We start from the raw sequence: 21,750 nt of genomic DNA, 5'->3' as shown, positions 1-21,750 counted from the left end.
GTATATTGGAATGTATTTGTGGTGAATAAAAGCGTCAGGTAAATTTAGACCAAATGTGTCTACTAACACCAGGAAGGCCCACACATTTTTTTTTTAAATGTCTTGTTCACTTTGTTTTTCAGATTACTGTGTCGCAAATCCTATCAGTCCCAGTCCTTGCATCTCCAACCCAGGTGTCCCCTCGGACGCCTCTCCCTGTCTCCCTCAGTCCCAGTCCTAGCCCTGGTCCTAGCCCTGGACGCATTGGTGCTCGCACTCTGGCTGACATCAAGGCAAAAGCCCAGCTAGCCCGGACCCAACGTGCAGCTGCAGCTGCAGCGAGCTCCTTCTCTAAAGGTGCAGTACCAGGCCCAGGACCAGGAGGAGGCAGTGGAGAGCAAGGAAACCATAGAGCTTCAGCCCAGACCCTCTACTCCAGACCCTCCTCCTCCACCCAATCTCAGTCAACCACCAAGCTGCCAGCACGCAGCACCATTGGTCAATCTACCTGTCAATCACCTGATGCAGTCACCACACCAGCCGACTCCAGTTCTGTCCAATCAGGCTCCTCTGTGCCCTTTGACCTTAGCCTGTCTCAAAGATGCTACAACACCAGCAGAGCGTCTCTCACTGATGACCGACAGAGAGGGTACTCTGCTGGTAACACGAGCCCAGGTTTTCTGATGAGGCCTCAACATGGGAACACTCAACTTATATCACACCCATCAGGTCCCCAGTCAACCTCTAGCCTCAATTCATCTGTGTGTGATGTGAAGAGCCAGTATGTATCTGGAGGCTCCATGGCAGCCAGGGCTAGCCACTTCATCCCAGCCAACAACCCCCTGGTCACGTCTCTCCTCCAGGGGAAAGAGGTCCCTCTGGAACAGATCCTCCCCAAGCCGCTGGACAAGGCAGAGGTCCAGCTGACCCAGGCCAAACCCTCCCATGATGACAAATGGAAGATAAAGTCCCACAGCACTTTATCTGGTGAAAGCCAGAGTCAGTACCTACACTCTGGTGGTGTGGAGGACAACAGTAGATCCAAACAGCAAGGATCTATAGGCCGCTCCCCCTCCGCCATACCTGGAACAAGAGCAGGTAAGTTGGCAGAGCTCCAGCACCATCAAAGGGAAACACCTAACAAAGACATCCAGGAGCAGATCCTCAGGGCTCTGATGGAGAGGGCCACCCAGCAGCACCAGAACCAGCCGTATGGGGTCTCAGGCGAGGCTCAGCGTTCCCAGTTTGGAGCCTGCAATCTAGGGCACCAGGAGGAGTATGGGGACCGTCCCCGGTTCTCCGCGGGGTTCCCTGGAAGGAAGAGGATGTCCAGGCCTGCCATGTCAGGGCACTATCTCCTCAATGTTTCCACGTACGGGCGAGGCTCAGAGAGCAGTAAACGCTCCCACCCATTGGCTATCGCCAACACCTCACTGACCCCTCTGGCCAATCTGAAGAGAGAACACGCAGAGGGAGAGGAGCTGGCTAACGATGGGGAGGAGTCCGTGGAGAATAAGCCTCATTCTCATTCTAACTCAGCCGGAGGAGTCAAGATGGAACAGCAGTGCTTCTCAATCACAAAAATGGGTGAAGCTCTGGGCTTTCAGCGCTGTTCCAGGATAAAGTCTGAGTCTCCATCAGTGGAGGGCTGTCTATCGGAACGGAAGGACAACAGTTTAGCCAGTACAGAGAGAGACAGTGGCACTTCTGCAAGAGCCAAAGAAACCAACCTTTTCACCCAATCACAGCACAGGAGGCACCTGGAACTTTGCAATAGTAAACAGGGTGGTCATTCTGAGCCATATCGGGTATCTGTATCTCCCCACATGGGGACCGTGGACCCCAGTCACACCAGTACTTACCAGCATCCGACTGCCTTTCAAACCCAGAGACCTCCAATCAATAATCAGGAATCCATGGTGGGGTCCTGCTACAGTGGCACCATCAGCATGTCTGTACCTCACACTCTGAGTCTGAACCACAGTGCTGCTGTTTCAGGTAGCGCTTCCAGCACCTCCCTCTCTGTGTCAGGTAGTGGTGGGGACAGAGGCAGTGGCACCGGCAGTGTCATGTCTTTCTCAGTGACCGTCACTACTATACCTGCCGGTCACCCTTTGGACCACATAAACCAGGGGGTGGGGTCTCCAGAGCAGGGGTGTATGGAGGGATCTGGTATAGAGGATGTTCAGTCTAAATGCTACTGCCGACTCAAAGCTATGATCATGTGTAAAGGGTGTGGGGCCTTCTGCCATGACGATTGCATTGGCCCTTCGAAACTCTGTGTCTCATGTCTAGTGGTACGATAAAACAAATGTTAGAAATGTAGAAATGATTTGTTTCAAATCTTTATTGTTGCACCAAGGAACAAGTCAGCATCAAGTAATCTACCATTGTCAAGAAGTAGTTACCAGCAGGGTTGGGGTCAATTCGATTTCAGTTCAAGAAGTAAACTGATTTGATATCCGATTCTAATTTTCTCACAGAAAAAAGGGGGAATTGCAAAGTCAGTTTATTTCTTGAATTGATTCAATTGAAGTGGAATTGACCCGAACCATGGTTACCAGGGTAAAATGCACAGTGGCCATACTAAACCCAACCCATGGTTTTCAGTGGGGAGGCAAAGCATTTACGCTAGACCATCATAGTCTTGTTTAATCTGTTCCATCTGAGAAAGACTGGTTTGTTTTGGGCAATTCACAGTAGTAGTTTTGTTTTGATCAGTTCAAATCAAATCTGCACCTTTCAGACTTGAGACATGTTGAATCTTGGCAATACTTTGCACTTGGACATGTTAATGTTCTATATTTTTGTAAAGATAGTTTAGATTTTTAAAAGGAAAGAAAAAAATGAATGTTGCTATTTTTGTAGAACGTAATAACACTGTTGTTATGTTAAAGACTGCCACTCCTTGTTGTGGAGTTTATGTTATGATGTTTTAAAAGGTGAATAAGGGAGTTCAATGGGGTTTGCGTGTAGGTGAGGGAGTACAAATATACTGATTTATATCGATTTTAAAGGTTGCAATCAATCATTTACATATTTACAGTACTAGAAACAGTCTTACAGATATATAACAAGAGAATAGATATTTGAAATTGTTATTTTGATTATAAAAAATATGTCACAATTATTGCACTTAGCTTTTCTAAGTACTAACACTTACTGGGCAAAGGACTTGAATGACAGCTCTACTGTGTGTATACTGTACACTATACATGTAGTGTACACTGTACATGTAGTGCACACTATACAAGTAGTGTACAGCCTTCGTACTCTTAACATGGTGTTGAAAAGTTAAAGCACTTCACTGATAAATAGTGCCCTTCGAGGAGCAAGCTGAGTAGCCTGGTTCCAGATCTGTTTGTATTGTTTTATGACAGTGGCCATAGGAGTTGTCAATACAGTACTAACAGATCTGCGGCAAGGCTACCAACTAAGATCTTTCCCATTTCATTCTAAGGTCATTGGTGACGTTTTACCGACACCGTGAACCTTCATTGCCTCCTAAAACCTCGACTGAAAGATATTCTGTTTCATTATTTTTCATACGTGGATGGTTGTTTGTGGATAGCAACGTAACCATTAGCTCTGATGTACAGTTAAAACACTCAGAGAAAGAAGGGAGTAAAATGTATTATTCTTTTGCTTTTTAAATATTGTCTTTAAGCTATAATTAGAAATGAATTCTCTATCTAAGCTTTATGTACGTTGCTTAAGCATATCCAACATTATATCCAATGTTAATTGTTTTTATTGCAAAACAGTTTATATCTCTAAAAGAAACTACGCAAAAATGTGTATTTAAACGCTAAATGCTGTACTATCAAGAAACCATTCAAAGTATAGGTGATAGAGGTACAGTTTACTACATATAAAGCAAAGGCACATAATATTGGTATGCATGGTGATTGTAATTATAAAATCTAAATGTATCAATCATATTTTTGAATGATCTGACTAAAACTAAAGATAGTTGCTGAGTACCGGTATATTTTATAGAAATAATTTTCATGGTAACATGCCAAAGTCACCTCATGAAAACTAAAAGATCAGATCTCGTTTTTTAAAATGTCTGACTAGTTAAAGAAATTAATATATTTTAAGTCATATATTTTAATATAAAAAAATCTATTTACAAATCTTTTTTTTTAAGAACAGGGTATTTTTTTTAACGTTTTTGTTTGAGTGGGACAGACCAATTACTTTTGTAACAAAACAAATCCCCAGGTTTTCTGATTCTGTATGTCCTTTTCCACTGAAGTCCTGCCTGGAATAATTTAACCCTCTGAACTGAATGCTCTTGTAATGACTTTGGTTAAATAAGGGTCTTTGTTTTATGTCTTACACATATTTTCTGCATTAACTATGTGCTTTATTTAGGGAAAAATTCATGCCTGTAAATTAACAATACAATTTCATGGCACCGTTTGTAAGTGGTCGGTGGATTGGATCCAGGCCCTGTGCGTGCGTGTGTGTCACATGATTCTCAAAAGGTTCGAAGTCTACGTCCCAAATAGCACCCTATTCCTTTATAATGTTGGGAATAGGGCGCCAATTGGGAAGCAACCAAATGGTTCATAAATGGAGGGTTTATATTTTGTAAGGATATAAAAGAGACCTTATATTTATGATTTCACCCTCTTTCGTTGCAAACTTTTTAATGAAGTTTAGTATTGAGTAAAAATGGTTTTAAAAACAACAAAAGTTCTGTTGACTGACATGTGATGGTGACTGGATTGCAAAGAGAAAGTTGTTTTTACCTACAGTACATTTTGTAAACAGGCAGCTAATGTCTTTATTGATGAATAATTGGTTTTGTAGCCTACTCAACTTTGTCCTTTTTCTCAAACATTGATTGACTTTTTTTAAAGCAATTGATAGCCTAAATTCAGAGGGATAGATTAATTTTGAAACCTAAGGACAAAGAATAAAGGTTGAGGATAGATTTGGAGGAAAAGTGTTTTCGGGCAATCAATAATGGTTTGAAAATATCTGTCTGTTTGTCTTGTGAAGGGTGCAGTCCCCTCAGTCTGTGTCATTTTTGCTGTTTTTAGATTTTAAACTCTCCATTTTAAAATGCAGGTGAATGTAATATAGTAATCAGCACTTGTCAACAAAGAATAAATAACAATGAGAAAACATTTTGTGTGTGACATTTGTATGTCAATCAAATTCAATCAAACATATTTTATAAAGCCCTTTTTACATTACATTACATTTACATTTAAGTCATTTAGCAGACGCTCTTATCCAGAGCGACTTACAAATTGGTACATCAACAGTTGTCACAAAGTGCTTGACAGAGACCCGGTCGAGACCCCAAAGAGAAAGCAGTGCAGAAGCACAGTGGCCAGGAAGAACTCCCTAGGTGGAAGGGACCTAGGAGGAAACCAAGAGAGGAACCAGACTCATGGGTGGAGCATACTCTTCTGGCTGTATCTGTAATGTGACTCTACTCTAATACTAGTACAACTTACACAATAGGCATACTATCAGTACCACATCACATTATGACAGTAGGCTTTTACACTTGCCTCATCTTTTTCACACTCCACTAAGAAGAGATACAATCCCCAGTTCAGATGTATGTTGTTTCCATATTACACATTATTAAAATATGCACAGAGAAAGTATATTGTTGATTGGAATGTTGTAGCATACCTGCTGACTATCCCATATATTATACAATTATTCGGGTGTTCGGTTGTTCATGATGCTGAGGAGAGAGCGCGGCGCTCGTACATTTTTATGAGACGCCACCACCGAAGATTTTTATAACTACCACAAGATAGACCAGAGCCTGTCGTTTCCATTGAATCATAGTGGGCAGAGCCAAGCACGAGCTAGTGAGATTCTATTTGTGCAGTCTAGACTATTCATACTGTGTGAAGTGCACGTGTGCAGTAACTAAATTCGCACTAAACAGCGGCATTTGTAGAGACTTTGGCAAAGGGTAAAGTCTCCTACTGCCAACCACCGGGCTTCCTCTCATCACCATATTTGGTAGTGAGTGGAAACGCCAACCGGATGCTTCACATTTATACATCCGGTGAAATATGTGTCTCATTGTTCTATCTGTGCCACCACCGTAATTCTGAGTCGTAGGCTATGAAACAGGAAACGCACTGGATATGGTACAGTGTTTGTATAATATCAATCGTTTTGCATTGCTCGGACAGCAATAACGAACAAATGCGGACAGACAGGTGAGACTGAGTGCAGCGATGATTCACGAAGGAAATATCCTGACTACTTATATCCTCTTCATCTGATGTTGATGCTATTAACGTCACTGGCGTGATTTTCAAACTGGTAAGGCTAATTGTATGTACAATTCTCATTTAAATAGTCTATAGAGTGGAGAAGGCACATCTAAATTAGGCTACTACACATTTATTAGGGTATATATTTAGGGTACATTATCATTTCGCATATTTCTTTAAGATGCATCACACGACAAACTCATATTGCGGAAACAATTTAAATAGAGAGTTAAAACGGCAATATGGCCGTGTAGGTCGTTCGGTTCCTTCCAGATCTGAGACGCATAAAGTCTTGTAAAGCTAATGATTCGTCACCAAGAGCGTGGATGATGTTTTCGCCTTTCGAGCCCTATAAGCCCTAGTCCTCCGTATGTTGACTCACTTAAAATTATGTTGTCATTAGCTAGGCTACCTACTCGGAAAGGTGTGATAGATATATCACTGCGCTATTCAACTGACACATTTATTATTTTAGTGTGTGCTGTGATGCTCCTATAGAGGCTGATGCGCTTGAGTTCATTCATTGCAAATGAAACCCGTGGAATGACGTAATGCTTGGCGATAGGCCTACTATCACCTATGTATTTGCATTTCGTTTAGGTTGACCTTATTATATTAAAAACGCTGATATGCCTAATAATGCAGATGATATAGCTCAGGCCGTTTGGCATTTGATGATGGGTGATCATCACTGTCATCATTGGAGTGCAGTTTGGGTATTTTTGTGTCAAAAAAGATATACCTCAAATAACACTAATTGACGTGTCAAATAAGCTTTTATTTTGAAGAGTCAAACAACAAAATTATATTTTAAGACTGTCTTGTGCGCTTGAATTTGCATGCGCAAGCATCATGGTCTGTAGCACTGTCAAAGTGAAACAAAAAGTCTGCAAACAAGCACGCGCAGGCCACGATGCGTTTACAGTACCGTGTTGATAATAAACCATTATTTGTTCGATCGAATGGGACAACGTCTGTGTGAGCATCTGAAATGTTAGCAAAGTAGTGCAACATTCTCCCCGGCATGCAACCAGACACGGGGAGAAAAGATTGATCCTGCAGCTTCTGCCAGCCATATCCCAAACTGTTGCATATAATTAATCATAGCTAGTCAAAATGCAGAATAAATAAGGATTTTGTCAACATTGATGACCGTTTGGAAACTGGAGGTAGGCTATTTCTCTGCTGCGTTGACTTCGGGTTGCAGTATGACAAAGTCACTCACATATCTTTGATGCAGATGTTTTAGCAACTTATTGGGGGTACCTAGTTAACACTCAATGTAAACAGCCTGAAAACAATGAGCAGAAACTACAATAATTGTCAATATTCTTAGCAATGGTATTACTTAGGGAGCCACGTGTTGTTCTCCTATTAAAATCGAAATTCCATTCATGAAAATAACTAGCTAGTTAACGAACTAAACCAGCTAGATAGTCGGCCTTTTGCCCCGAGCCACAGATACTTTGAGGAGATTGGACATTCCGTTGGAATTGTATTCATGTCCATTGTGTACGTTGCCCAGACGTCGTCAATGGGTCGCGCGTTGCATTCTGGGACAAGGAGTGTCCAAGGACTGAATGGGAGTCATTTGGGCACTAGCTCAAAAACCCAACAAAAAGTATAACATGACAAAGATTTTCCGAGATTTGAGATCATTTTCTTGTTCTTTGTAATATCGTATAGTTTTGGAATCCTGACATTACGTACGTTCGAAGAAAACATGCACATTAATCGACTCATACCTCGACTCTTGAGTAGGGGGTTGAATGAAGATAGGTTTAGCAACCGTGGTACCTGGCATGACAACGTGAACGCGATTGGTCGACAGTATGCTGAGTAGGGCGTTATACGTTTTGCAGGTTCATTGGCCAATGGGATCTCAATTCAATTCAAGGGATTTATTGGCATGGGAAACATGTGTTAACATTGCCAAAGCAAGTGAGGTAGATAATATACAAAAGTGAAATAAACAATAAAAATGAACAGTAAACATTACACATACTGAAGTTTCAAAACAATTAAGGATTTACAAATGTCATATTATATATATACAGTGTTTTAACAATGTACAAATGGTTAAAGGACACAAGATAAAATAAATAAGCATAAATATGGGTTGTATTTACAATGGTGTTTGTTCTTCACTGGTTGCCCTTTTCTCGTGGCGACAGGTCACAAATCTTGCTGCTGTGATGGCACACTGTGGAATTTCACCCAGTAGATTTGTGAGTTTATCAAAATTGGATTTGTTTTCAAATTCTTTGTGGATCTGTGTAATCTGAGGGAAATATGTCTCTCTAATATGGTCATACATTGGGCAGGAGGTTAGGAAGTGCAGCTCAGTTTCCACCTAATTTTGTGGGCAGTGACCACATAGCCTGTCTTCTCTTGAGAGCCATGAAACATGTTCAATTTGGTTTAAATAATGCAAAAACAAAGTGTTGGAGAAGAAAGTAAAAGTGCAATATGTGCCATGTAAGAAAGCTAACGTTTAAGTTCCTTGCTCAGAACATGAGAACATATGAAAGCTGGTGGTTCCTTTTAACATGAGTCTTCAATATTCACAGGTAAGATGTTTTAGTTTGTAGTTATTATAGGAATTATAGGACTATTTCTCTCTATACCATTTGTATTCCTTTTACCTTTGACTATTGGATGTTCTTATAGGCACTTTAGTATTGCCAGTGTAACAGTATAGCTTCCGTCCCTCTCCTCGCTCCTACCTGGGCTCGAACCAGGAACACATCGACAACAGCCACCCTCAAAGCAGTGTTACCCATGCAGAGCAAGATGAATAACTACCCCAAGTCTCAGAGCGAGTGACGTTTGAAACGCTATTAGAGCGCACCCCGCTAACTAGCTAGCCATTTCACATCACATCGTTACACCAGCCTAATCTCGGGAGTTGATAGACTTGAAGTCATAAACAGCAGAGCTGCTGGCAAAACGCACGAAAGTGCTGTTTGAATGAATGCTTATGAGCCTGCTGGTGCCTACCATCGCTCAGTCAGACTGCTCTATCAAATCATCGACTTATAATATAATAACACAATACGAGCCACAATACGAACACAGAAATACGAGCCTTAGGTCATTAATATGGTCAAATCCGGAAACTATCATCTCGAAAACAAGATGTTTATTCTTTCAGTGAAATACGGAACCGTTCCGTATTTTATCTAAGGGGTGGCATCCATAAGTCTAAATATTCCTGTTACATTGCACAACCTTCAATGTTATGGCATAATTACGTAAAATTCTGGCAAATTAGTTCGCAATGAGCCAGGCGGCCCAAACTGTTGCATATACCCTGACTCTGCCTGCAATGAACGCAAGAGAAGTGACACAATTTCACCTGGTTAATATTGCCTGCTAACCTTGATTTCTTTTAGCTAAATATGCAGGTTTAAAAATATATACTTCTGTGTATTGATTTTAAGAAAGGCATTGGTGTTTATGGTTAGGTACACGTTGGAGCAACGACAGTCCTTTTTTGCGAATGCGCACTGCATCGATTATATGCAACGCAGGACACGCTAAATAAACTTGTAATATCATCAACCATGTGTAGTTATAACTAGTGATTATGATTGATAAAGTTTAATGCTAGCTAGCAACTTACCTTGGCTTCTTACTGCATTCACGTAACAGACGGGCTCCTCGTGATGCAGGTGGTTAGAGCATTGGACTAGACAACCGTAAGGTTGAAAGATTGAATCACTGAGCTGACAACGTAAAAATCTGTTGTCCTGTCCCTGAACAGGCAGTTAACCCACTGTTCCTAGGCCGTCATTGAAAATAAAAATGTGTTCTTAACTGACTTGCCTCGTTAAATAAAGGTGTAAAAAAAAAATGGGCATCCAAAATGACAGATTTCCGATTATTATGAAAACTTGAAAATCAGCCCTAATTAATCGCCCATTCCGATTAATCGGGCGACCTCTAACCATCACTACGATCATTTTCATTATAACCACGGCTTTACCCTTATGATTGCTTAGTAGACCCGCCCATTCTGATTTACGGTAAGCTGTAGCCTAAGCCCATATATCTGTACATGTCATTTAATGATCAATGTAAAGCCAGTTTCAGGTTGGATATTCGACGGATATTTGCGCTTTCGAACCTCAATAGCTTTCAAACCACTTGAATCACAGACTCCAAATAAGTGTCATGATGTTACCTCTGTGATTTTTATCTGATAAAATCATCAGTAGATTAAGTTAACTTTTTCTGAAAGGTGCAATATGGAGAAATTGCTCCATTTCCTGGTTACTAAATATCTTAAGTTTGCCTAATTTCACTTTGTGACAATGTGTTCACAATGTGTTGAGAATCATTGTACCATCTAAACTGCTGTGAAATATATTTTTCAACAACCCAAAATATTGTATTTGTAGCTGGTGTACAAAACCGAAAGTATAGGATGCAAAAACAGAACTTAAGAACTGGAGACATCGAAATAGCGCACATAGAACAGCTCTACCGCTTGTTAGACTTGCTTTCAATGGAAAAATTATAGATCTATAACTTTTTTTTGAGGAACATCCTTTGAATAACCCTTTTTGGGTCCAGGTAGAACCGTTTTGGTTCCAGGTAGGAACCTTTCCACAGAAAGGGTTCTACCTGGAACCAAAACAGGTTTTTCAAAGAGTTCTCCTATGGGGACATCCAAAGAACCCTTTTTCTCTAAGAGTGTATGTGGTGTACATTATTGAACATTCCGTATATGATACATACATACTGAGTGTATAGAGTATACAGGATCAGTTAGATTCATATTTTACACTACTGCTTTAACTTGAATGTACAAAGGTTATAATGGACCTTGATAATGTATACAATGGTTACAATGATGTATAGTCATTACAGGTATGTAATGAGTAGGTAATGCATGCTTGCTGGTTTATTTCCCGAAAAATGAGTAATATTTTACATTTACATTTAAGTCATTTAGCAGACGCTCTTATCCAGAGCGACTTACAAATTGGTGAATTCATCAGTGACATCCAGTGGAACAGCCACTTTACAATAGTGCATCTAAATCATTAAGGGGGGGGGGGGTGGTGAGAAGGATTACTTATCCTATCCTAGGTATTCCTTGAAGAGGTGGGGTTTCAGGTGTCTCCGGAAGGTGGTGATTGACTCCGCAATAATTATGCAATTACTGAGTGAGAAGGTAGTAATGCTTGCTGGTTTATTTCCCGAAAAATGAGTAATATGTCTAATATGCCCTCCCCCCCCAGAATGATAGAAGAACGCAGTAAACGAGGCAAGGCCATGGTGGAGAGGAGACAACTCTTCATGGAGATGAGTGAGTAGACAGAGCTCCAGAGCCAAACTATTACTACTCATTTACACACTGTTATAATCTGCTGTGCACGGTAAAGCATTATACTGTACATTCCCCTTTACATCAGGGATTCCTCAAAGTGGGTCTGCAGAGGTACTGCAGGGGGTCTGAGGCCAGATCTCCAAATGCATATATTAACATTTTTGTTTTTACATTAGCAACAGCAGATTAAACAAATCTTGGCTAAGGGATCCGTGGAATAAGTTTACAGGGTGTAATACAATACAATGTCATATTATTCATCGACAATGTATGTTCTTAACCCTGGGCAACATGGGCCTGGGAGGCTCACAGGGATATTGGTATCCACAGTTACTCCACCAATTATACATTTTTCAACTCAATAGTTCTTGTATTCCCCATAATGATTTTATTTTCACATACAGTTCAAGGCGGAAGTTTACGTACACTTAGGCTGGAGTCATTAAAACTAGTTTTTCAACCACTCCACAAAACCACTCTTGTTAACAAACCATAGTTTTGGCAAGTCGGTTAGGACATCTACTTTAAGTCATTTTTCCAACAATTGTTTACAGACAGATTAATTCACTGTATCACAATTCCAGTGTGTCAGAAGTTTACATACGCTAAGTTAACTGTCCCTTTAAACAGCTTCGAAAATTCCAGAAAATGATGCCATGGCTTTAGAAGCGTCTGATTGGCTAATTGACATCATTTGAGTCATTTGGAGGTGTACCTGTGGATGTATTTCAAGGCCTACCTTCAAACTCCGTGCCTCTTTGCTTATCATCATGGGAAGTCTGGTTCATCCTTGGGAGCAATTTTCAAACCCCTGAAGGTACCGTGTTCATCTGTACAAACAATAGTACACAAGTATAAACACCATGGGACCACGCAGCCGTCATACCTCTCAGGAAGGAGACGCGTTCTGCCTCCTGGAGATGAAAGTTCTTTGGTGCGAAAAGTGCAAATGAATCCCAGAACAACAGCAAAGGTACAAAAGTATCTATATCCACAGTAAATGAGTCCTATATTGACATAACCTGAAAGGCTGCTCAGCAAGGAAGAAGCCACTGCTCCAAAACCGCCATAAAAAGACAGACTACGGTTTGTAACTGCACATCGGGACAAAGATCGTACCTTTTGGAGAAATGTCCTCTGGTCTGATGAAACAAATATAACTGTTTGGCCATAATGACCATTGTTATGTTTAGAGGAGAAGCACGGGGGTGGCAGCATCATGTTGTGGGGGTGCTTTGCCACAGGAGGGACTGGTGCACTTCAAAAAATAGATGGCATCATGAGGATGGGAAATTATGTGGATATATTGAAACAACATCTCAAGATATCAGTCAGGAAGTTAAAGCTTTGTCGCAAATGGGGCTTCCAAATGGACAATGATACCAAGCGTACTTCCAAAGGCAAAATGGCTTAAGGACAACAATGTCGAGGTATTGGAGTGGCCATCACAAAGCCCTGACTTCAATCCTAATTTGTGTGCAGAACTGAAAAAGTGTGTGCGATCAAGGATCCTAAAAAACTGACTCAGATACACCGTCTCTGTCAGGAGGAATGGGCCAAAATTCACCCAACTTATTGTGGGAAGCTTGTGGAAGGCTAACCAAAACGTTTTACCCAAGTTAAACAATTTAAAGGCAATGCTACCAAATACTAATTGAGTGTATGTAAACTTCTGACCCACTGGGAATGTGATGAAAGAAATAAAAGCTGAAATAAATCATTCTCTCTACTATTATTCTGACATTTCACATTCTTAAAATAAAGTGGTGATCTTAACTGACCTAAGACGGGGCATTTTTACTAGGATTAAATGTCAGGAATTGTGAGTTTAAATGTATTTGGCTAAGGTGTATGTAAACTTCCGACTTCAACTGTAAATGCACTGTAATTGCATTACATTTTTGCAGTTTTCAAGCAAATTTATCTCCGATGCCAAGAGAGACCCTTAAAAATTGTCATTCCCAGGGACCTAGACTTGGTTCATCCGTCAATGCACTGCCAAAGTCAGAGTACAACTCCTTGTATGCTATTGTTTTTTTTACTTGAGTTGTGTTCTGACTATAAAGGGGTCCCTGATGAATTTGCTATCACAAAAGGGGTCCCCGGCCCCAAAATGTTTGAGAACCCCTTCACTACATGCACTGTCTGAGTGAAATCTCCAGAGGATTAGTACTGGTTTTCATTCACACTGTACAGTACATTCCCCTTCCCCATACAGTGGGTTTTGTGTGTGTGTGTGTGCGGTTGTGTTAGTTTGTCGATTCATCTTTTTATTTTTATCAGGGGGACAAAACTTTGACGTCATCAGACTGTCAACCTATAGGACGGCCTGCAAGCTAAGATTCGTGCAGAAAAGATGCAACCGTAAGTACTCGCTGTCGGGCTCTTTTAGTTTCCTTTACTGAAGATCTTACTCTCCTAACTTATTGAACTGTACACACAACAATGTCACATATGTTTGTTTCAAATACGGTACACTTGAACGTAATTAGTTAATTTAGAAGAAATGTATTATTTTGTCAATCTTTCCCCTCCTCCTCCCAGTGCACCTGGTGGATGTGTGGAACATGATCGAGGCGTTCCGTGACAGCGGTTTGAACACACTGGACCACAACGCAGAGATTAACGTGTCTAGACTGGAGACCATCTTGTCCTCCATCTACTACCAGCTCAACAAGCGTCTTCCCACCGTGCACCAGATCAACGTAGAGCAGTCCATCAGTCTGCTCCTCAACTTCATGGTGGCTACATATGACAGGTGCACTACATTAGACACAGGATATACATTAGATATAGAATATTACATATACTATACCCTGAGTGGACAATACATTAGGAACACCTGCTCTTTCCATGACATAGACTGACCAGATGAATCCAGGTGAAAGCTATGATCCCTTATTGATGACACTTGTTAAATCCTCTTCAATCAGTGTAGACGAAGGGGAGGAGACAGGTTAAAGAGGGATTTTTAATCCTTGAGACAATTGAGACATGGATTGTGTATGTGTGTCATTCAGAGGGTGATTGGGAAGACAATATTTAAGTGCCTTTGAACAGAGTATGATAGTAGATGCCAGGTGCACCGGTTTGTGTCAAGAACTGCAACGCTGCTGGGTTGTTCACACTCAACAGTTTCCCGTGTGTATCAAGAATGGTCCACCACCCAAAGGACATCCAGCCAACTTGACACAACTGTGGGAAGCATTGGAGTCAACATGGAACGCTTTTGACACCGTGTTGAGTCCATGCCCTGACAAATGTAGTCTGTTCTCAGGGCAAAAGGGGTGCAACTCAATATTAGGAAGAAGTTCTTAATGTTTCATACATTGTATTGTAACGACGACGCAGTGAGTCAGGAAGCAGGTGCAGATGGTGAGTTTTTAATAATAACGAACGTGGAGAGTTACCAAACAAGAGACGTGTCTGGACATGAAAACAGAACCAATACTGCCCGATGAGGGCTATATGAAGGGAGAGTAATCAGGGTCATGATGAAGTCCAGGTGTGCGTTACCATTGGGAGCAGGTGTGTGCAATGATGGTTGCCAGGTGTGTGCAATGATGGTTGCCAGGTGTGTGCAATGATGGTTGCCAGGTGTGTGCAATGATGGTTGCCAGGTGTGTGCAATGATGGTTGCTAGGTGTGTACAATGATGGTTGCCAGGACCGGTGGTTTGTCGACCGGCGACGTCGAGCGCCAGAGGGAGCAGGATGACATTTGCGTTGAACTGCTGTATGAAAAGTGCATGTCCATGTCTGTAGATTTAATTATGGTGCAAACACCTTATTTTCAGAACAAGAGATTTTTTTTATTTGAATTTTTTTTTTTTTTTTTTGATATCCAATTGGTAGTTAGTCTTGTCCCATCTCTGCAACTCCCCTACGGACTTGCGAGAGGCGAAGGTCGAGAGGCATGCGTCCTCCAAAACATGACCTTGCTAAGCCACACTGCCCGCTTGTGTCGGAGGAAACACCGTCCAGTGAATGACCAAAGTCAGCTTGCAGGCGCCTGGCCTGCCACAAGGAGTAGCTAGAGTGTGATGGGACAAGGAAATCCCATCCTGCCATACCCTCCCTAACGCGGATGCCGCTGGGCCAATTGTCTGCCGCCTCATGGGTCTCCCAGTCATGGCCGGCTGTGAGACAGCCTGGGATCAAATCCAGGTCTGTAGTGACGCCTCAAGCACTGAGATGCTGCACCACTCGGGAAGCCCACAAGATATAATTTCTTACTATGGAATACATATATTTAACAGATGTTATTGCGGGTGTAGCGAAGTGCTTGTGTTCCTAGCTCCAACAGTGCAGTAATATCTAACAATACACACATCTGAAAATAATAGAGTTAATTAAGAAATATAGAAATATTAAGACAAGCAATGTTGGAGTCCAGACTGTAAATATATCAAATGAATGTGTCTGTGTCTACCTGGACTAAAATAATCAGTATGCTGGACTGAACTGTGAGCTCTCCCCTTCAAATGATTCTGGGCCTTCAGACAACATGGTCAAGATAGATTCAGAAGTTCTATATTGTCAACAAGCTAAAGCTATCAAATCATGGGGGGAAAAGTATTTGCTTTATTGAAAAGGGAAGATGCTTCTCCTTTGTCGGTATGATGAGTTTCAGTTGTGAAACAATTTTCCAAATTGTTTGTTTGTGTGTTTAGTGAAGGCCACGGGAAGCTGAGCATTTTCTCGATGAAGTCAATGTTGGCGACTATGTGTGGAGGGAAAATAGTGGACAAACTACGTTGTAAGTATATCTTCATGAACTTAGACCAGGGTAGAGGTCACAGTTAAAGCAACCTCAAGGACAGTGAACAGCAGTCGTCACACTTTTTAATTTGATGGCTTAGTTTGTATCAGACAACAGGAAATCCTTTGAGACGTTTGAATACATGTTACAACAGGGGTTCTTAAAGTGGGGGGACTCAAAGTTGAATACATGCAGGCTACAACAGGGGTTATTAAAGTGGGGGGGCTCAAAGTTGAATACATGTAGGCTACAACAGGGGTTCTTAAAGTGGAGGGGCTCAAAGTTGCGTCCGTGGCCAGATCTCCAAATTCTATGTAAAAAACATAAAGGTTTTCTCATTTTATTTTAATGAATATTACTAACAACATATTAGACATGTTGGTCACATGGAATAGATTTAGAGGGTGTAATGTAATACAATGTCATATTATTCATCGACAATGTATGTTCTTAACCCTGGGCAACATGGGCCTGGAAGGCTCACAGAGATATTAACATTGATTACATTTAGATATTTTTGTTACTGGCCTACACGCAATACCCCATAATGTCAAAGTGGAATTATGTTTTTTTGCAATGTTTACTCATTAATAAAAATGTAAAAGCTGAACAAGTCACATAAGTTGCATGGACTCTATGTGCAATAATAGTTTAATGACTACCTCATCTCTGTACCCCACACATAACAATTATCTGTAAGATCCCTCAGTCAAGCAGTGAATTTCAAATATAGATTCAACCACAAAGACCAGGGAGGTTTTCCAATGCCTCACATAGAAGGGCAGCTGTTGGTAGATTGGTAAAAATGTTTTAATAAATCAGACCTTGAATATCCCTTTGAGCATGGTGAAGTTATTAATTACACTTTGGATGGTGTATCAATACACCCAGTCATTACAAATATACAGGTGTCCTTCCTAACTCAGTTGCCAGAGAGGAAGGAAATCGCTCAGGGATTTCATCATGAGGCCAATGGTGACTTTAAAACAGAGTTTCATGGCTGTGATAGGAGAACTGAGGACGGATCAACATTGTAGTTACTCCACAATACTAACCTAAATGACAGAGTGAAAAGGAAGCCTGTACAGAATAAAAATATGCATCCTTTTTGCGACAGCATTAAAGTAATACTGCAAAAATGTGGCAAAGCAATTCACTCTTTGTCCTAAATACAAAGTGTTGTGTTTGGGGCAAATCCAATACAACACAATACTGTTTACCACTCTCCATATTTTCAAGTATAGTGGTGGCTGCATCATGTTATGGGTATGCTTGTAATCGTTGAGGACTGGAGTTTTTCCAGGTAAAAATAATAATAAATGGAATGGAGCTAAGCACAGGCAGAATCCTAGAGGAAAACCTGGTTCAGTTCCCTTTCCTCCAGACACTAAGAGATGAATTCATCTTTCAACAGGACAAGAACATAAAACACAAAGCCAAATTTACGCTAGAGTTGCTAGAAGACAGTGAATGTTCCTGAGTGGCCGAGTTACAGATTTGACCTAAATCATCTTGAAAATCTAGGTGCAAGACCTGAAAATGGTTGTCTAGCAATGGTCAATAACCAATTTGACAGAGCTTGAAGAATTTTGGAAAGAATAATGGGCAAATGTTACACAATCCAGGTGAGGAAAGCTCTTAGACTTCCCTAACAATTCACGGCTGTAATCGTTGCCAAAAGTGATTCTAAAATTGATTGACTCGGGTTGAATACTTATCTAATCAAGATATATTAGTGTTTTTCGTAAGTCTTTTACAAATGTTAGTTTTGCATTAGTATTTTATGTAGACAATTGACAATTTTTTTTTATAAATACATTTTAATTTGTGACACAACAAATGTGGAAAAAGTCAAGGGGTGTGAATACTTTTGAAGGCACTGTAATTTAAGCTTAAAAACTGAAACGTTTTCTCTGTTATTATTTTTTTTAAATTGTAGGATATTATCTTGAAAAATTTGCTTAAACTGAAAGATGTTCTCTCCAATGCCAAGATAAAATGTTCCTTTGCAGGGCCCGAGACTTATGTAAAATTCCTATTATCCTTATATATTTTTATCTTACTTGATTTGTGTTCTGATTTTTAAACTGGGTTCCTGATGAATTTGCTTTAACAAAAGGGGTACGTGGCCCCAAATGTTTGAGAACCCCTGGGCTACAGTGTCCGCAGTTGCATAAATTATACACAAAGGGACGCTGTTGAGTCACATTTCCAGCACTAACGTTGTTGTAGTTTAAGATGGAAGTGTGAAGAAGGATCATAGCTCATATTCAATACAATGTAGAAATGGTGTAGATGTATGTAAACTGGTGTACTCACCACCTTTCTCTCTCCCTCTCTACTTCTCTCTCTTACTTCTCTCTACTTCTCTCTCTCTCTCTACTTCTCTCTACTTCTCTCTACTTCTCTCTCTCTCTACTTCTCTCCACTTCTCTCTCTCTTCTCTCTCTCTACTTCTCTCTCTCTCTCTCTCTACTTCTCTCTCTCTCTCTCTACTTCTCTCTCTCTCTCTCTACTTCTCTCTCTACTTCTCTCTCTCTCTCTCTACTTCTCTCTCTCTCTCTCTACTTCTCTCTCTCTCTCTCTCTCTACTTCTCTCTCTCTCTCTCTTCTCTCTCTCTCTACTTCTCTACTTCTCTCTCTCTCTACTTCTCTCTCTCTCTCCTCTACTTATCTCTCTCTCTCTCTCTCTCCTTCTCTCTCTCTCTCTCTCTCGCTTTACTTCTCTCTCTACTTCTCTCTCTCTCTCTCTCTCTCTCTCTCTCTCTCTCTCTCTCCTCTCTCTCTCTACTTCTCTCTCTCTCTCTCTCTCTCTCTCTCTCGCTCTTCTCTCTCTCTCTCTCTCTCTCTCTACTTCTCTCTACTTCTCTCTCTCTCTCTACTTCTCTCTCTCTCTCTCTACTTCTCTCTCTCTCTCTACTTCTCTCTCTCTCTACTTCTCTCTCTCTCTCTCTACTTCTCTCTCTCTCTCTCTCTCTTCTCTCTCTCTCTCTCTCTACTTCTCTCTCTCTCTCTACTTCTCTCTCTCTCTCTCTCTCTACTTCTCTCTCTCTCTCTCTCTCGCTCTCTCTCTCTCTCTCTCGCTCTACTTCTCTCTCTCTCTCTCTCTACTTCTCTCTCTCTCTCTCGCTCTACTTCTCTCTCTCTCTCTCGCTCTACTTCTCTCTCTCTCTCTCGCTCTACTTCTACTTCTCTCTCTCTCTCTCTCTCTCTCTACTTCTCTCTCTCTCTCTCTCTCTCCTTCTCTCTCTCTCTCTCTCTACTTCTCTCTCTCTCTACTTCTCTCTCTCTCTCCTCTACTTCTCTCTCTCTCTCTCTCTACTTCTCTCTCTCTCTACTTCTCTCTCTCTCTCTCTCTCTCTCTCTCTCTCTACTTCTCTCTCTCTCTCTCTCTCTACTTCTCTCTCTCTCGCTCTACTTCTCTCTCTCTCTCTCTCTCGCTCTACTTCTCTCTCTCTCTCTCTCTCGCTCTACTTCTCTCTCTCTCTCTCTCTCTACTTCTCTCTCTCTCTCTCTCGCTCTACTTCTCTCTCTCTCTCTCTCGCTCTACTTCTCTCTCTCTCTCTCTCGCTCTACTTCTCTCTCTCTCTCTCTCGCTCTACTTCTCTCTCTCTCTCTCTCGCTCTACTTCTCTCTCTCTCTCTTGCTCTCGCTCTACTTCTCTCTCTCTCTCTTGCTCTCGCTCTACTTCTCTCTCTCTCTCTCTCTCTCTCTCTCTCTACTTCTCTCTCTCTCTCTCTCGCTCTCTCTCTCTCTACTTCTCTCTCTACTTCTCTCTACTTCTCTCTCTCTCTACTTCTCTCTCTCTCTCTCTACTCTCTCTCTCTCTCTCTACTTCTCTCTCTCTCTCTCTACTTCTCTCTCTCTCTCTACTCTCTCTCTCTACTTCTCTCTCTCTCTCTACTTCTCTCTCTCTCTCGCTCTACTTCTCTCTCTCTCTCTCTCTCGCTCTACTTCTCTCTCTCTCTCTCTCTCGCTCTACTTCTCTCTCTCTCGCTCTACTTCTCTCTCTCTCTCTCTCGCTCTACTTCTCTCTCTCGCTCTCTCGCTCTACTTCTCTCTCTCTCTCTCTCTCTCTCGCTCTACTTCTCTCTCTCTCTCTCTCTCTCGCTCTACTTCTCTCTCTCTCTCTCTCTCTCGCTCTACTTCTCTCTCTCTCTCTCTCTCTCGCGCTCTACTTCTCTCTCTCTACTTCTCTCTCTCGCTCTCTCTCTCTACTTCTCTCTCTCTCTCTCTACTTCTCTCTCTCTCAGGTATCTTCTCCCAGATCTCTGACTCTAATGGTGTGATGGCCTTTGCTAAGTTTGACCAGTTTCTTCGTGAAGTTCTGAAGCTGCCCACAGCTGTGTTCGAGGGCCCGTCGTTTGGATACACAGAACACTCCGTACGGACATGCTTCCCTCAGCAGGTAGGTTGGACATACCAAGAGGGTTTTTCTCACTGAAATAATATATAACATGTATAATATACTTATAGAGAGAGATATGAACATAGGATGAGGGAGGAACCTTTTAAATACAGTCCACAGACCATAAAAAATCACTCCAAAAGGTTGTCTGCAATAAGCAGGGCACGTTCATGTATTATTGAAGATGACCTTTTTCAGTGGTGTCCATTTCATTCACTATGGGTTACATCCCAAGTGGCGCCCTATTCCCAAGAAAGCTAAGGTTTTATTTTATTTTTATTTTACCTTTATTTAACTAGGCAAGTCAGTTAAGAACAAATTCTTATTTTCAATGACGGCCTAGGAACAGTGAGTTAACTGCCTTGTTCAGGGGCTTTCATAACTTTTGACCCGAGCCCAATGATGTGTTTGTATTTAGAAGTTATTCTCTGTCTAACTGAATATAGAAGAAGATCTTGCTGAACACGTTTTTGGACATTTTGATGGCAGATCCTCCCCCCCAGTGTCTCGTGTGGCTACCTCTCATGCACCGACTTGCTAATGTTGAAAATGGTAACGTTTCCCCTGTTATTAGTTCCCTTGACTTTATTTTCACAGCGATTTGCCGAACACCAATAATAGTCATTCTAATCTAAGCATTTGTATCGAGAAATGGGGTAAGATTTGACTTAACCTGTAGGTATAATGTTTTATAACTTATTTTTAAGCATATATGTGCTATTAAAATGTCTTATAATAAATTGTATATGTTATGTCTCACTGTATCAACATTTCATCAGTGGCCTACTAACCATTTCTCTGTGGTTTCCTCTAGCCTTCCATCCCGTGGAATGTTCTTATTGCCGGAGTGAAAGTATGATGGGATTCCGTTACCGGTGCCAACAGTGCCATGGCTACCAACTCTGTCAAAGCTGCTTTTGGCGTGGCCATGCCAATGGTCCCCATAGCAACCAGCATCAGATGAAGGAGCACTCCTCTTGGGTAGGCACGGCAACCACAAA

General features: G+C 41.4%; 2 protein-coding genes across 11 annotated transcripts in view; both read left to right on the top strand.

The window, feature by feature from the left end:
• Positions 1–5,120, top strand: part of asxl2 (ASXL transcriptional regulator 2) — a 30,478-nt gene extending 25,358 nt beyond the window's left edge. Inside the window, 1 exon segment of the mRNA XM_064953307.1 lies at positions 123–5,120. Within this exon segment, the coding sequence (XP_064809379.1) occupies positions 123–2,285 (2,163 nt within the window). The 3' untranslated portion in view covers positions 2,286–5,120.
• Positions 5,121–6,043: 923 nt separating this feature from the next.
• Positions 6,044–21,750, top strand: part of LOC135525587 (dystrobrevin beta-like) — a 72,389-nt gene continuing 56,682 nt past the window's right edge. For 4 of the 10 annotated variants that reach the window (XM_064953300.1, XM_064953302.1, XM_064953295.1 and 1 more), the window contains exons 1-8: positions 6,044–6,185; positions 11,492–11,559; positions 13,864–13,944; positions 14,125–14,338; positions 16,253–16,338; positions 20,595–20,749; positions 21,196–21,301; positions 21,564–21,730. In XM_064953300.1, coding sequence (XP_064809372.1) covers positions 6,088–6,185; positions 11,492–11,559; positions 13,864–13,944; positions 14,125–14,338; positions 16,253–16,338; positions 20,595–20,749; positions 21,196–21,301; positions 21,564–21,730 — 975 coding nt within the window. In that variant the 5' untranslated portion in view covers positions 6,044–6,087. Of the gene's footprint in view, positions 6,292–11,491; positions 11,560–13,863; positions 13,945–14,124; positions 14,339–16,252; positions 16,339–20,594; positions 20,750–21,195; positions 21,302–21,563; positions 21,731–21,750 lie in introns of all 10 variants that reach the window. The other 6 variants (XM_064953305.1, XM_064953299.1, XM_064953303.1 and 3 more) reach the window with 3 other exon arrangements.

This window comes from Oncorhynchus masou, chromosome 32 (assembly GCF_036934945.1).
Source record: "Oncorhynchus masou masou isolate Uvic2021 chromosome 32, UVic_Omas_1.1, whole genome shotgun sequence".
NCBI lineage: Eukaryota > Metazoa > Chordata > Actinopteri > Salmoniformes > Salmonidae > Oncorhynchus > Oncorhynchus masou.
The sequence above is the reverse complement of the archived record's forward strand: the minus strand, read 5'-3'. Positions and strand labels throughout refer to the sequence as shown.